General features: G+C 44.9%; 2 protein-coding genes across 2 annotated transcripts; both read left to right on the forward strand.

Annotated features, from left to right (window-relative positions):
• The first annotated feature begins 2,938 nt into the window (after positions 1–2,938).
• On the forward strand, positions 2,939–3,583 carry LOC142550750 (putative pectinesterase/pectinesterase inhibitor 24). The gene has a single exon (XM_075659815.1). It carries the CDS (start codon positions 2,939–2,941, stop codon positions 3,581–3,583), a length of 645 nt encoding a protein of 214 aa, XP_075515930.1.
• A 1,044-nt stretch (positions 3,584–4,627) lies between these two features.
• Positions 4,628–7,837, forward strand: LOC142550751 (uncharacterized). Its single transcript, XM_075659816.1, has 3 exons — positions 4,628–5,202; positions 5,305–6,904; positions 7,001–7,837. Exons 1-3 carry the CDS (start codon positions 4,628–4,630, stop codon positions 7,835–7,837), a joined length of 3,012 nt encoding a protein of 1,003 aa, XP_075515931.1.
• The last annotated feature ends 6,756 nt before the right edge of the window (positions 7,838–14,593 follow it).

Raw genomic sequence — 14,593 nt, forward strand, 5'->3', positions numbered from 1 at the left:
AGAAGAATAAAATCAATACAATTTTGTAGAATGGAAAAAGTGGAGTCTATCAACAAAAAAAAAAAAAGAAGGAAAAAGTAAAAACAGATACGTGATATATGAAATATGACTCATTCAACTGGGTATTATTTTATGGCAAAAACTTGTGTGAGACGGTCTCACGGATCGTATTTTGTGAGACGGATCTCTTATTTGGGTCATCCATGAAAAATTATTACTTTTTATGCTAAGAGTATTACTTTTTATTGTGAATATCGGTAGGATTGACTCGTCTCACAAATAAAGATTGGTAAGACCATCTCACAAGAGAATTACTCTTATTTTATTATCTTTTTGGGTCGATATATTTCACGGATATAAATTTGAAGACGAGAGACATACTCATCTTATTATTATTATTATTATCTCAGAACAAAATGATATTTAGATGTATTATCACCCACGTATTTTCTTTTCTTTTTTGTTATTCCTCTTTAAGTTAAGCGACTTTGACATATAATTTTTTTTAAACGACAACTTTTTATTTTATCTAAAGAATAATTGTAATAAAAATATATCATAATCAAATATGAGCCATCAATCACACGTATTATATGTACACAATTCATTATATTTTTCAAAAAATATATATATTTTATTTTGAAACTCAATATTTGTGTTGATCTAATAGTACTATAACCAGAAATTTGCAAAACGAAATTTAAACAAATATGTTGAATTTTATAAAATAATACAGGAAGGTATTATGAGAACTTACTAGATAAATTATTAAACAAGAATGATTTTAACATTATAAAATTTGGTCATTTCCACACTTAAAAATCCCAAAATTAATCATTCTACCATAGTCTATACATATATTTATTTATTCATGCATAATATAACTGAGCAAACAAGACGTGATCTTTTACTACACACAAATATATAAAATATAATCATCCCTTAATTTTCATTGTTGATGTGTCTCTGATCGGATCACGAGCAGATAAAACCGAAACAATATTGTATGATAGCGGATTGAGAAGATAACTCAATCGAAAATCGAAATCGAATTAAGTTAGCTAAATTGAAATTATATTTGATCCGACCAAATTGGAATCATTTAAAAAAAATCATTATTATACAAGGAAATTAGATTTAGTATCATGTCAGTTATTAATTTATTTATGAATTTTATATACACACATATGTAGTGTACATGTTATCTAATATAGTTATATGAAACTGATCTTGAACTAGTTTTGGTACCATATTAAAATGGTTTTGTATCAATTTTGAAGCAACTCAACTCGATTAACTATTGATGTTGAATTCGATTCAACTCGATACAAATTATATCAGTTCTGGATTGAATAGGACCAAATTCAGATTGATTCAATATGTTAAAAATGCCTAGTTTGACAAGTAAATATTCATATGATAGAAATTTTTAAACCAACAGAAACTATAGACCCAAAGAGAAAGCAAAATTAAATAACTTGTTTACTACTAGCTCACCGTGTTTAAAAACCATGCTTGTAGAAACAATACTTGTAATTAGTCAACATAGAAGAATGTTGATGAAGTATAGTGAGTAGGTATCTTATGAGACGGTCTCACGAATCTTTATCTGTGAGACGGGTTAACCCTACCGATATTAACAATAAAAATTAATACTCTTAACATAAAAAGTAATGTTTTTCATGGAATACTCAAATAAGATATCTGTGTCACAAAATATGACATGTGAGACGGGTTAACCCTATCAATATTTGTGTGAGACGATCTCACATAAATTTTTGTCATAGTCCTATCCTATCACAAAGAGTTGGCCTATTATCTTAAATTGCCATTAAATATTACTCAATCCAATTACCATTATTTGGACACGAAGAGCACGGCAAAATTACTCTTGCCTACTTGCACCATTTAATTTTATGGGCCTAATTATTGTTAAATCCTACAATTTGTTGCCCATTCTTTATTTTCGGGTAGACTAGATCAATTAAGTCACATTTAACAAACTTCAAAAGAATCTAAACAAAAGAATGTCTTTTGTGGTTGAATGTTATGCTAGAATTTAGATTATGCATATTTTATTTATTAATAAAACTTTAAAGTAATTTGTTTTATATATTTTATAAATAGATAATGATATGCAAAAAATTTACGGACTTTGAGAACTTGGGGAAAAGAAAATAAGGGAAAATTGTTTTTTTCCCCTTCTTTTTATGTTTGGCTATTTTCATTTTTGATAACGATCAAAATTGATTTTAGTCTTGTACATTTATTTTTTGGTTCATGTAATTTTAGTGTTTTTTGACAGGAAGTGTTTGCGTGACATTTAACACGTTAGTATTATATTAATGTTATATTGATGACAAGCTATGTTTGACAGCATAAATTCTCAAATTTACAACTTTTCCAAGAAAACTATAAGATATGGGACAATTATAAATATATAATCACAGATTTCCTATAGAATTTTAATATTTTATGGCAATCTTTAACTAATGAGAGAATGATGGTAAAGACCAGAGTTAATTTATAAAGGATCTATGAGCATCATGCATGCACCATAGATATATAATGATATTAGTCTATGATTCAACTATAAAGAATAGTATTTGGCTGATCTGATTTGGATCTTTTAAAATGCATAGTACATTGTTATGCACCGTAGAACCGTTGGATCATGTGAACTTCACGAGGTCTACTTAATCCACCGATAATCCTGTGAACCGCACCATGTCCAAACGCCAATTTCACCATATTTATTTTGCAATTAATGGAACAACCAACTTTGAGATATACATAATCTGATGGACTAAAATTACAAAAAGAGAATATTAATTACAATGTAATCCCATGTAAAAAAGTAAAGTACCTTCAACCTACTCCCCAGTGTTTTCTGAATCTTATATAAACCAAAGAATTGAAGACAACCTCTGCAGCAGCAATGGCATATTACAACGGAAACCTTACATTTCTCCTCCTTATTACAATACTTTTCTGCGTGACGGCGACTGAAGATGAAAGTGCCGAATGCAGCAAGATCAATTCGGTGGAGGAAATATGCACTTTGACTATGTTTCCCAATTCTTGTTACAACGCCCTTGTCAAGAATCTTGCTCCAAAAGTACCCACTCAGCCTGAGATAATTTACATGAAATCTGTTCAAGTAGCCATGGCTGAAGTTTCAAGAACGACCCACGATTTTTCCGAGAACGGAACGCTTCAAAAACTCGTAGTCGGGAAAAGTAAAGACAAGGAACCAGCCCTTTCTGCAATGGGGATTTGTAGGGAACTTCTTTCTCTTGCCATGGACAACGTTAACAAATCTTCGTCCTCGAACGATGGTTCCTCTTTGGAGAAGAATTTTGACAACATAAGAAGTTGGCTAAGCGCAGCCGCAACCGATCTTCAGACATGTGAGGATGGGTTTGAGGATTTGTCCAAGGAGGTGAGAAATATTGCTGCCGTAAAACTGAAGAATTCGACCGAGTATACGAGCAACACTCTTGCCATTGCGACTGAGATTGGGAAATGCGAAAAAGCAACCAGGGAACATCTGCAAACGGCTAATTCGAATGCAAGAAAATAGCCTGGTCGATCGTTTAGAGTTGGTGTAGGGATCGGAATCAAGGTTTAGTTGGCTTCAAGATAATATTGTTCCTTTCCATATAGTATAAACTGAATGAATAAATTTTTGTGAGAATTTCTCTAAGAACTTTAAGAAAAAAAGTGATGATAAACATATTTTCCAGCATTATTTTTTAAAAAAAATAATTTTCCAGCATTATTTTAATAACATTATAATAATAAAAAAGACTAATATCTGATACCTATCCAAGCGAAATAATATCTCTGGAAATTTACAAGTGATACCCCCGGATGGAGGATGGGCTCGGCCCGCTCTCGATAGCCCATCTTGTTGGGAGCCCAGCATTCGAAGGACCTGGGAGGTCATCCCAGCCGACCTCCCATATTAGAAGTTCCATCAATTGAAGAGGTCAACCGACCTCCGATGGCCGAGCTCCCATACCGACCTCCCAGCTTGAAGCCGAGCCGATCTCCTTGGTGTTGATATCGTGATGATTGGAGGCGCCTTTGCCGAGCTCCCACAAGGTCTGGGTGGCAGGTGGGCTCACACCTACGAGAGCTCTTACTCAGACATTAAAGCGCATAGCCCACATAAATCAAAGCCCAGAAAGGTAAAGCCCATTAAAATCTAATCAAATCTGGCAATATCTGACCAAATCTTCCGAAGATTCTGAGGATCTAAACCTACCAAAACTAGGACTCTATGGTTCACCTATAAATACCAGGTTTTGTTAACTCTTAATTCAATTCAGATATTCACATTCTCTCAGCACACACATTACTCTCTCAGTTTTCTATTCTCTGACTTGAGCGTCGGAGGGGCTACGCCGGAACAACCTTCCGGCCCCCTTCTAACACTCTTGTTTGTGTTTCTTGATTTCGAGGTGCCGGATCTGAGCTCCACGATTGACGTGCCGATCTCCCAGCCAGTGTATCAAGGTTTGATCCGAGCTCTCCAAGCGAAGATCTGACCTCCAAGTTAACATCACCGATTTCAGCGACATCAATTGGCGCCGTCTGTGGGAAAAGCTGAGAAGACGTAGGCATGTGGGGACGAACAGGTAGAAGAACAGGCCCCGCAGGGGGTCGAGGCCATGAAGGTGGTAACCAAGGTACCGAAGGCAATAACCGAGGTCCCAGAGGGGGTCAAGGGGGAAGAATGGCTGATCTTAGCTTAGACCAACTGGCCCAGTTGATTAAAAGATCTGTGGATGAGGCCCTCTGTCGGAATCAAGCCCCATCACCACCACCGCAACAACCTCCTAATCCTCCTCCTGAACATCTAGAAGCCATATGGGAGGAAGTCAGAAGGCTTGGCAGGCAGATGGGAGGCCGACCTCCTATACTGGATAAGGAAAGCCCGGTCTCTCCCGAAATACTGAATGAGGACCTCCCCGTTAACTTCCGCCAGCCAACTATTAAAGATTATGATAGGAGTACTGACCCTGAAGAACACCTGGGGAGGTTTAGTAATTCTGCCCTTCTCCATCGATACTCAGATGGGGTCAAATGCCGGGTTTTCCTTACAACCTTGGTGGGACCTGCTCAGAGGTGGTTCGATCTGCTCCCACCACATTCCATTACCAGCTTCCGAGAATTTAGCGCCCTCTTCATAAACCAGTATGCCACAAGCAAGAGATACTTGAAGACCTCCCTAGGATTGTTCAAATTGAAATAAGGAGATGCAGATTCATTGAGGGACTTCATTAAGCGGTTCAACAGTGCAGCCTTGGAGGTCCCCGCCGCGACAACAGAAACCTTGGTAAATGCCTTCACGCAGGGGCTTCGAGGGGGACAATTTTTCAACTCCTTGGTGAAGAAACCCCCTCAAAGTTATGATGAACTCCTGAGTCGGGCTGAGAAATATGTGAACCTGGAAGACGCACAGAGGCAAAGGCGAGTGGATACCCGACCCAGCGATAAGGATAAGGGGAAGGAGAAAGTGGAGCCGAGCAGGAAGAGGCCTGCAGAGAGAATAGAGGAGAGGGGTCGAGGTCCTGCACCCTTCCCCTATGCCCCATTGGCCATGAGCTTGGAAATAGCCATGGCAATTTGCGACGAAAGAAGGAAGTTAGAGCGCCCGAAACAAGCCGAAAAGGGGCCGCGTTTACCTCCCTCAGATAAGTTTTGTGAGTTCCATCAAGAGTACGGTCACATTACGAATGATTGCCAGAAATTGGGTGAAGAGGTCCAAAGAATCATGCAAAGAGACCCTCACATGAAGAACCTCTTAGCCCGATCAGAAGGAAGGTATCGAGATGATAGAAGGGATCGAGGACCTCCTGGGATGAATCAGAGGCCACAACTCCGGGAGAACCGACCCAACCGAGGGGGTCGAGATGACCCCCCGCGACATCAAGGACCTCAGGTCCAGCAGATTACTAATGATCCGACCAGAGGTATAATCCATATGATAACGGGCGGCGCCACCGACGGAGATTCAGGCAGAGCTCGTAAAGCTCATGGGCGGAGATTGGAGAGTCTGGGGTTAGACCTTGCCCACAAAGACGACCCCGTCATTGGCTTCGGGCCGGATGATCTGAAAGGTGTTGTGGCGCCTCATAACGACGCCTTATTAGTCACTCTTACTGTCGCCAACTATGACGTCGCAAGAATCTTTGTTGACACCGGAAGCTCAGTTAATATTCTTTTCAAAAGAACCCTGGACCAAATGAAGGTGGAAGGTTTCAAGTTTGATCATATCTCTACGCCTTTATTTGGCTTCACAGGACATGCGGTCCAAACTATTGGACAAATCATGCTCCCCTTATCTTTAGAGACGGGACCGCACCGCATCACCAAAATGACATGTTTTACTGTGGTGGATGCCCCTTCTTCTTACAACGGTATACTTGGCCGACCTGCCCTGGCCGATTTCCGAGCTGTAAGCTCCACCTACCATCAAAAGCTGAAATATCCTGTGGGGAATGAAGTGGGAGTCGTAGGGGGAGATAAGAAATCCTCACGACGTTGTTATGTAGATGAGGTAAAGCAGGAAGTCAAAAGATCTCGGATCGAGGTGGGGATGATTGTGACCCAACCAAATGTGTCCTCCAAAAAAGAGGTTCAGCTCACAACAGAAGAGGAGCCAGAAACAGTAGAAATAGGGGTCCAACAGAGCGTCAGAGTGGCGGCTGATCTTGATCCCGGAACTAAGCATGATCTGCTGACCTGTTTGAAAGCTAATCTTGATGTATTTGCTTGGTCCTCACAAGAGCTCCGTGGGGTCAGCCCCAGGATAATGGAACACCGCCTCAATATACTTCCTGAAGCTCGGCCAGTCAAACAGAAGAAAAGGCATTTTGGTCCCGAGAAGGACAAGGTAATAAAAGAATAGGTAGACGAGCTCCTTAAGACAGGGCACATTAAGGAGGTCTTTTTCCCAACATGGCTATCAAATGTTGTCCTGGTCCCCAAGAGCTCCGGAAAATGGAGAATGTGCGTCGACTTCAGAGATCTTAACAAGGCTTGTCCAAAAGATTGCTACCCCTTGTCGAGGATAGATCAACTGGTTGACTCCACCGCAGGTTATCAGTACTTATGTTTGATGGATGCCTATCAGGGATACCATCAGAGCCCCCTAGCAGAGGAAGACCAGGACAAAGTGAGTTTCATCACCTCCGAAGGGACGTTCTGTTATGTGGTGATGCCTTTCGGTTTAAAAAATGCGGGAGCCACCTATCAAAGGCTCATGGACAAAGTTTTCTCAGCTCAGGTCGGAAGAAATGTGGAAGTTTATGTGGATGATATTCTTATAAAGTCCAAGAATTCAGCCGATCTCATAGAGGACCTCCGCGAGACCTTTGCCACTCTAAGATCTTACGGGCTAAAACTCAACCCCCAAAAGTGCACTTTCGGGGTCAGAAGTGGAAAGTTCCTCGGATACATGGTAACGGAAAGAGGAATTGAGGCCAATCCTGAGAAAGTGAAAGTTATTCAATCTATGACACCTCCTGGGAATCTCCAGGAGGTCCAGAAGCTTGCCGGGAGAATCGCCGCTTTGTCACGATTCATTTCAAGAGCGGCGCATCGAAGTCTGCCCTTCTTCAGAGTTATCAGGAAAGCTAAGAAGTTCGAGTGGGATGAAGAATGCGTGAAGGCATTCGATGATCTAAAGAAGCATTTGGCGGAGCTCCCCATATTAGCCAAGCCAGCCTCAGGGGAACCATTATATGTCTATCTCTCGGCCACTGAGATGGCTGTCAGTTCAGTCTTGGTCAGACAGAAAGGCACCGAACAAAGCCCAGTATATTAAATCTCTCATGCCCTCAAAGGAGCGGAGCTCAGATATACAGTTGTGGAGAAGCTTGCTCTGGCTTTGGTCACAACCGCTCGAAGACTGAGGCCATACTTTCTATCTCACCCCATTATGGTCCTCACTAACAGTCCTCTCGGGAAGATAATGACTCATGCTGATATCTCGGGAAGGTTGGTGAAATGGACCACCGAAATGGGAGAATATGACATTCAATATGGACCCAGGACCGCAATAAAGGCACAAGCCTTGGCCGATTTTCTTGCTGAGACTTTGCATGTTGATATAGAAGATCTTTGGAAAGTATATGTGGATGGTTCATCCACCAATGAAGGTAGTGGAGTCGGTGTGTTATTGATCTCTCCGAAAGGGGATGAACTAAAGTTAGCTGTGAGACTAGACTTTAGGGCATCCAACAATGAGGCAGAATACGAGGCGGTCTTAGCGGGTCTAAGAGCAGCACGGCAAGTCGGAGCTGCTCGGGTCCACATCTTCTCTGATTCTCAGCTGGTGGCCAACCAAATGAATGGATCCTATGATATCAAGAATGAAAGACTGATAGAATACGTAAAAGCGGTGGAGGCGGCTAAAGAACTCTTTACAGAACTGGTTTTTAAGCAGATCCCCAGGGAGGAGAATGAGGGAGCCGACTCCCTCGCAAAAATGGCAAGCTCACTCCACAGTTGGAAATCAAGAGAGGTGGTGGTCCAAGTAGAACTAAGTCCTTCTTTGCACTACCCCTCTCATGAGCTCGAAGACAATGACTGGCGCGCCGAGTTATTGGATTACATGAAAGATGAAGTGCTCCCCGAAGATCCAAAAAAGGCATACAGGATGAAGCGAAGGAGCCTTCGGTTTATACTGGTCAACGGAACTCTTTACAAGAGGTCAGCCTCTCGGCCTCTTCTCAAGTGCTTGGGTCCCAAGCAATCTAACTATGTGCTAAGGGAGATTCATGAAGGCTGTTGCGGAAATCACTTGGGATCTTACTTTCTAGCACGAAAGGCACTCTTGGCCGGATATTTCTGGCCCACTATGTTAAAAGACGCTCTAGCCATCGTCATCTCATGCGACAGCTGCCAACGTCATGCTAAACTCCAACATCAACCGGCTGCACTAATGAAGAGTATTGTGGCAGCCTGCCCGTTTGACCAATGGGGGATCGACATTGTGGGACCTTTTCCCACGGCCCCAGCTCAGAAAAAGTTCTTGCTTGTTGCTATAGATTACTTTTCAAAATGGGTGGAGGCTGAGGCTTTGGCTAGGATAACTGAAAATGAGGTATTCAAATTTCTCTGGAAGAACATTGTCTGCAGGTTCGGGGTCCCGAGGAAGTTGATATCTGACAATGGAAGGCAATTTCAAGGAAGCCGGATCCAAGCCTGGTGTAAAGAGATGAAGATCCAGCAGCACTTCACCTCTGTGGCCTACCCTCAGTGCAATGGCCAAGTGGAGGTCACTAACAGATCCTTAGTGCAGAGCCTGAAGACCAGACTTGGGAACGCACAAGGTAATTGGGTGGAGGAACTCCCCAGCGTGCTTTGGTCATACAGCACTACTCCTAAGATAGGCACGGGGGAGACGCCTTTCAGCCTGGTCTATGGAAATGAAGCCGTGCTTCCGGCGGAGATCGGTGAAGAGACACCTCGCGTAATATTCTATGATGAGCAAAACAATGAGAGGCGAGCAGCAGACTTGGATTTCCTGGAAGAAAAGAGGGAAGCCGCGGCCATAAGAATGGAAGCTTACAAGAGACGCATAGCCCAGTCTTACAATAAGAAGGTCATTCAGAAGAGCTTCCAGGTTGGAGACCTAGTATGGAAGAAGGTTCAAGAAGAGAAGGTCGGAAAGCTCGATCCAAGATGGGAAGGACCGTTCAAAGTGGTGGAGAAGCTCAGCTCAGGTGCCTATTACTTAGAAGACTGGGCAGGGAAGAAATTGAAGAGGCCATGGAATGCTTATCACCTCCGCAAATATTATGCTTAGATATTGTTAGAAGCTTTAGTTTTTTATGTCATTTACTTTCGATGCAAGGACGTCAGGTTTTAATGGTTTATTCAAATATATTAATAAAATTATGCATTTTGTGTTAGAAATTATTATTATTGCAGAAAAGGGTTTTCACCCTCAGCAGCTCAGGAGCACCAGTGCTCACCTCATCTTGGTTACGCCAAGTATGAAAAGGGTTTTCACCCTCAGCAGTTCAGGAGCCCAGAGCTCATCTCAATTCAGGAGCCCAGAGCTCATATCATCTCAGGAGCACCAGTGCTCACCTCATCTTGGTTACGCCAAGTATAAGGGTTTTTACCCTCAGCAGTTCAGGAGCCCATAGCTCACCTCATCTTGGTTACGCCAAGTATAAGGGTTTTCACCCTCAGTCAGTTCAGGAGCCAGAGCTCATCTCATCTCAGGAGCATCAGTGCTCACCTCATCTTGGTTACACCAAGTATGAAAAGGGTTTTCACCCTCAGCAGTTCAGGAGCCCAGAGCTCACCTCATCTTGGTTACACCAAGTATAAGGGTTTTCACCCTCAGTCAGTTCAGGAGCCCAGAGCTCATCTCATCTCAGGAGCCCAGTGCTCACCTCTTCTTGGTTACGCCAAGTATGAAAAGGGTTTTCACCCTCAGCAGTTCAAGAGCCCCGAGCTCATGCCAGTTCAGGAGCCCAGAGCTCACCTCACCTTGGTTACGCCAAGTATGAAAAGGGTTTTCACCCTCAGTCAGTTCAGGAGCCCAGAGCTCATCTCATCTCAGGAGCACCAGTGCTCACCTCATCTTGGTTACGCCAAGTATAAGGGTTTTCACCCTCAGTCAGTTCAGGAGCCCAGAGCTCATCTCAACTCGGGAGCCCATAGCTCATCTCAACTCAGGAGCCCAGTGCTCACCTCTTCTTGGTTACGCCAAGTATGAAAAGGGTTTTCACCCTCAGCAGTTCAAGAGCCCCGAGCTCATGCCAGTTCAGGAGCCCAGAGCTCACCTAACCTTGGTTACGCCAAGTATGAAAAGGGTTTTCACCCTCAGTCAGTTCAGGAGCCCAGAGCTCACCTCATCTTGGTTACGCCAAAGTATAAAGGTTTTCACCCTCAGACAGTTCAGGAGCCCAGAGCTCACCTCAGCTCGGCATAAACTTTACGGTTCAGTGTTGTCGCCAAGTATTATGCCGAGCTCCTGGGGCCGAGCTCATCTCTCACGGCATATTATTGTGGCTGACCGAGCTCCCATGGCCGAGCCGAGCTCACCGCTGTTTTATCTTACCAATTGTTGAGTGTTGGGCCGAGCTCCAAGAGCCCAGCCGACCTCTCTCAGCGTGACATTGGTTTATTATTTTGTTGTGTCGGGCCGAGCTCCAGGAGCCCAGCCGACCTCTCTCCGTGTGACCTAATTGGTTTATTATTTTGTCTTGTGTCGGGCCGAACTCCAAAAGCCCAGCCGACCTTTCATAGCGTGACCTCATTGGTTTATTATTTTGTCAAGTGTTTAGGCCGAGCTCCAAGAGCCCAGCCGACCTCTCTCCGTGTGACCTCATTGGTTTTAAGTGTTGGGCCGAGCTCTAAGAGTCCAGCCGACCTCTCCTGGTAGGACATCAACTTACTATTAATAAACCGACCTAAAATTAACGGGCTGACTCACCACTAGAGACGATACCCATAATACAATAAAATATAAATTAAGTGCATCACAAATTCAGTACAAAGGGGTTGGAGACTACTAATCACACATCAGGGGGGAGGGTCTCCACAACCTTCTTGGCATCCAGGAAATCGTCCGAGGTCCCCTCTGGAGGATAGCCAGCTTCTCTGAATTGGGCCACGGCGCCATCAAAGCCTACATAAATAAAGTTAAGGGCCTTTTCAGCAACGACGTCCCAAAACTCCTCAGACTTCAAGAAAGCCTCTTTGAAGACCTCAGCCCCATTGGCAAGGTCAGCTCTTGCAGAAACAATCTCCTGCTGGGCCGCGATAAGTTCCTCCTTAACGGCTTTCGCCTCCTCCTGAGCAGCGTCAAGACGTACCTCAGCCAAGCGCAGCTCGTTCTTCAGTTTCATGGTCTCGGCGGCAAAGCCCTCCCGCATGTCAGCCTCCCTCCGCTTCGAGTTGGCCTGTTCCTTTTCCAGAGCCTCGGAAATAGCAGTGAGTTTGCTCTCCAGCTCAGCCGAGGTTGATTGGAAGGACCTCGCCTCCCTGGAGGACTGCTTCCGAAAATTATTGGCTCTGAATACCACCTCAGCACTCAGCAGAGCGGCCTGCATGGGAAAAATGTTAGCCAAATCTAAGTAGCATAAAGAATTAACCTAAGGCAGGTTACCTCAGCACTGGCACTGGTGGACCTCCTGACGAGCCTCAGACCAGTTCAGCCCATCTAGGAATTCTGCGTCGGCCTTCGAGGCGACGTCCCGGAGAACAGCCCCGGCGAGTGGAGACGGCCCTGCCCCAATGATGCGCAGGTCCTCTCGGTACATATCATACAGATTAGAGCGACAACGGAGGACTTGTGAGGAGATATCTGACCTCATCTGTCGGAGGGGCAAGGCTTTAGTTTGAGGGGGGCCGAGCTCCTCACTACTTGGAGATCGCCCATGAGGACGGGGGGTCTCGGGGGCTCGGCGCTTCCGAGAGGAGCTCGTGGGAACCGCTTGCGTCTCAGCAATGGAGACAACCGTAACCTCCTCTGCGCTAACCTCAGCAACCACAGTCTTTCCCTTGCCCACATTCGCTGAGCTGGCCTTCTGTTGCCTTCGAGCCTCAGCCTTTTTGATGAGAGCATTCATGACTCTGGTAGTTGAGACAATCACCGAAGCTCAATCAGGACAAAAAAAAAAACAGAGAGAGAGAGAGAGAGAGGAATAACAGAGAGTGGAGGGGATCAACAAAGATCGAGCTGATTTCCATACCCTCGTTGACTTGGGGAGTGACTTTGGCCGAGCTGAGCCCGTAATAGCGCAAGAGGTCCTCGGCTAGGAGGGTGGGAGTATGGAAACGCAGACCCCTGATTGCCCCAAAGGGTTCGAGAAAGGTGGGGGTCTTGCGAAAGCCCGAGGGGGGAGTAGGGAGCTCGGGGAGAGCTGCTCTCCACCGAGAGCATACATCCCATGAGTCTGAGGGTTGGACAAAAAAGAAGTGATTTTTCCAAAACTTGTTGGAGGAAGGGGCCCCCTCGAAGAATTGGCAATTCGGCCGGGCTGAGAAGTAGAAGGGGCCCTCTTCTGACCTCTTGGGGAGGTAAAAATAGGAAAAGAGAAGGGGGTCAGGTGTGAAGCCTAAAGCTTTGAAAAGAACTATGAAATTGCATAAAGTACGGAAGGCGTTTGGGGTAAACTGACCGAGGTGGATTTGGTAAAATTGGCTGAGCTCTTGGAAGAAGGAGGGGAGAGGAAAGCGAAGGCCACCCTCTAATTGATCTTGATAGAAAGTGTAGTAGCCGGGAGGGGGGTTGTTTGCTCTTTCCTCAGAGTGAGGGAATATAAAGTCATAATCAGCTGGGGCATAAGAAAGAGCTCGGATGCGAAGCTCATCCGAGGTATCCAGCCACGAAGGGTGGAGCTCGAACCAGGGGTCAGACGTCCTGATTGGCTCCTCGGGGTGACTGGGACTGAGCTGATTCAGGGCTGCCCCATCATCACCAGTAACGAGGCGGGAGCTGATCCCCACAGTCTCAGGATACTCACCTGATCCCGAGGCGACCTCCGTGAGGGGATCATACTGATCCACCTCTCGGAAGATCCCCTCGGAGGTCGACTCAGAAGAACGGTTGGGGGAGGCCATGAAACAATACCTACTGAAGAAGATCGGGAGAGCGGGAGTTTGAGGAAAAGGAGGAATTCTTTTGGAAGATCGGAGCCGAGGTGAAACGATGGGAAAGTGAAAAATGAAATGAAGGGGGTGGTTAGTATTTATAGAGGGACCATGAGGAAATCGGACCGTTGAATCGAGATTAGGTGGACGGCTAGGATCATCTCGGGATGTGTGAAGCTGGCCGTTAAACTGACAGGTGACAGCGACGTTTCATTTTTGGCTCGAGAATCAGCAGGGCTTGAAACTGTGAACCTCAGATCCTGATCAGTTCAGCATGGGTAAGGACGACTTAATCAATGTGGTTAGGGACTCTGGGTGCCAGCTCCGTTCAACTAGAACTCTGTCACAACTCCGCATGGGGGTGTACTTTGCTTAGTCATTCAGATCAGGCTAAGAACTTCGTCTTCCAGTTCAGAACAATCAAAAGCTCATCTCAGATGAAAAACTCGATTTTTAGGGTCAGAACACCCTATAACTTGGTCATTCCCGATCAGCACGGCTGAAATCCTCTAAGATCGGGAAGCATCTGGACTTCGTCACCACATATCGGTATCATTGAGAGTTCCTAAGCTCAGCTGAAGGATTTCATTCTTCTGGACGTCCATTAGCTTGGTCATCTTAAGCTCAGAACATCCCAGAAGCTTGGTTAGAGGTTATTGCCCATCACATCAGGACTTACCAGCACTTAGTCATATAAGATTAGCGCATCAGTAAGCTTTGAGATCAGTAATCATGGGCCACCGAGAGCTCATACAACCACGAGCTTTTGGTCTGCAACGTCAGCTCGACTCGAGGGGGGGACTCGTGATACCCCCGGATGGAGGATGGGCTCGGCCCGCTCTCGATAGCCCATCTTGTTGGGAGCCCAGCATTCGAAGGACCTGGGAGGTCATCCCAGCCGACCTCTCATATAAGAAGTTCCATCAATTGAAGAGGTCAGCCGACCTCCGATGGCCGAGCTCCC

Source organism: Primulina tabacum, chromosome 7, assembly GCF_025594145.1.
Source record: "Primulina tabacum isolate GXHZ01 chromosome 7, ASM2559414v2, whole genome shotgun sequence".
Lineage (NCBI taxonomy): Eukaryota > Viridiplantae > Streptophyta > Magnoliopsida > Lamiales > Gesneriaceae > Primulina > Primulina tabacum.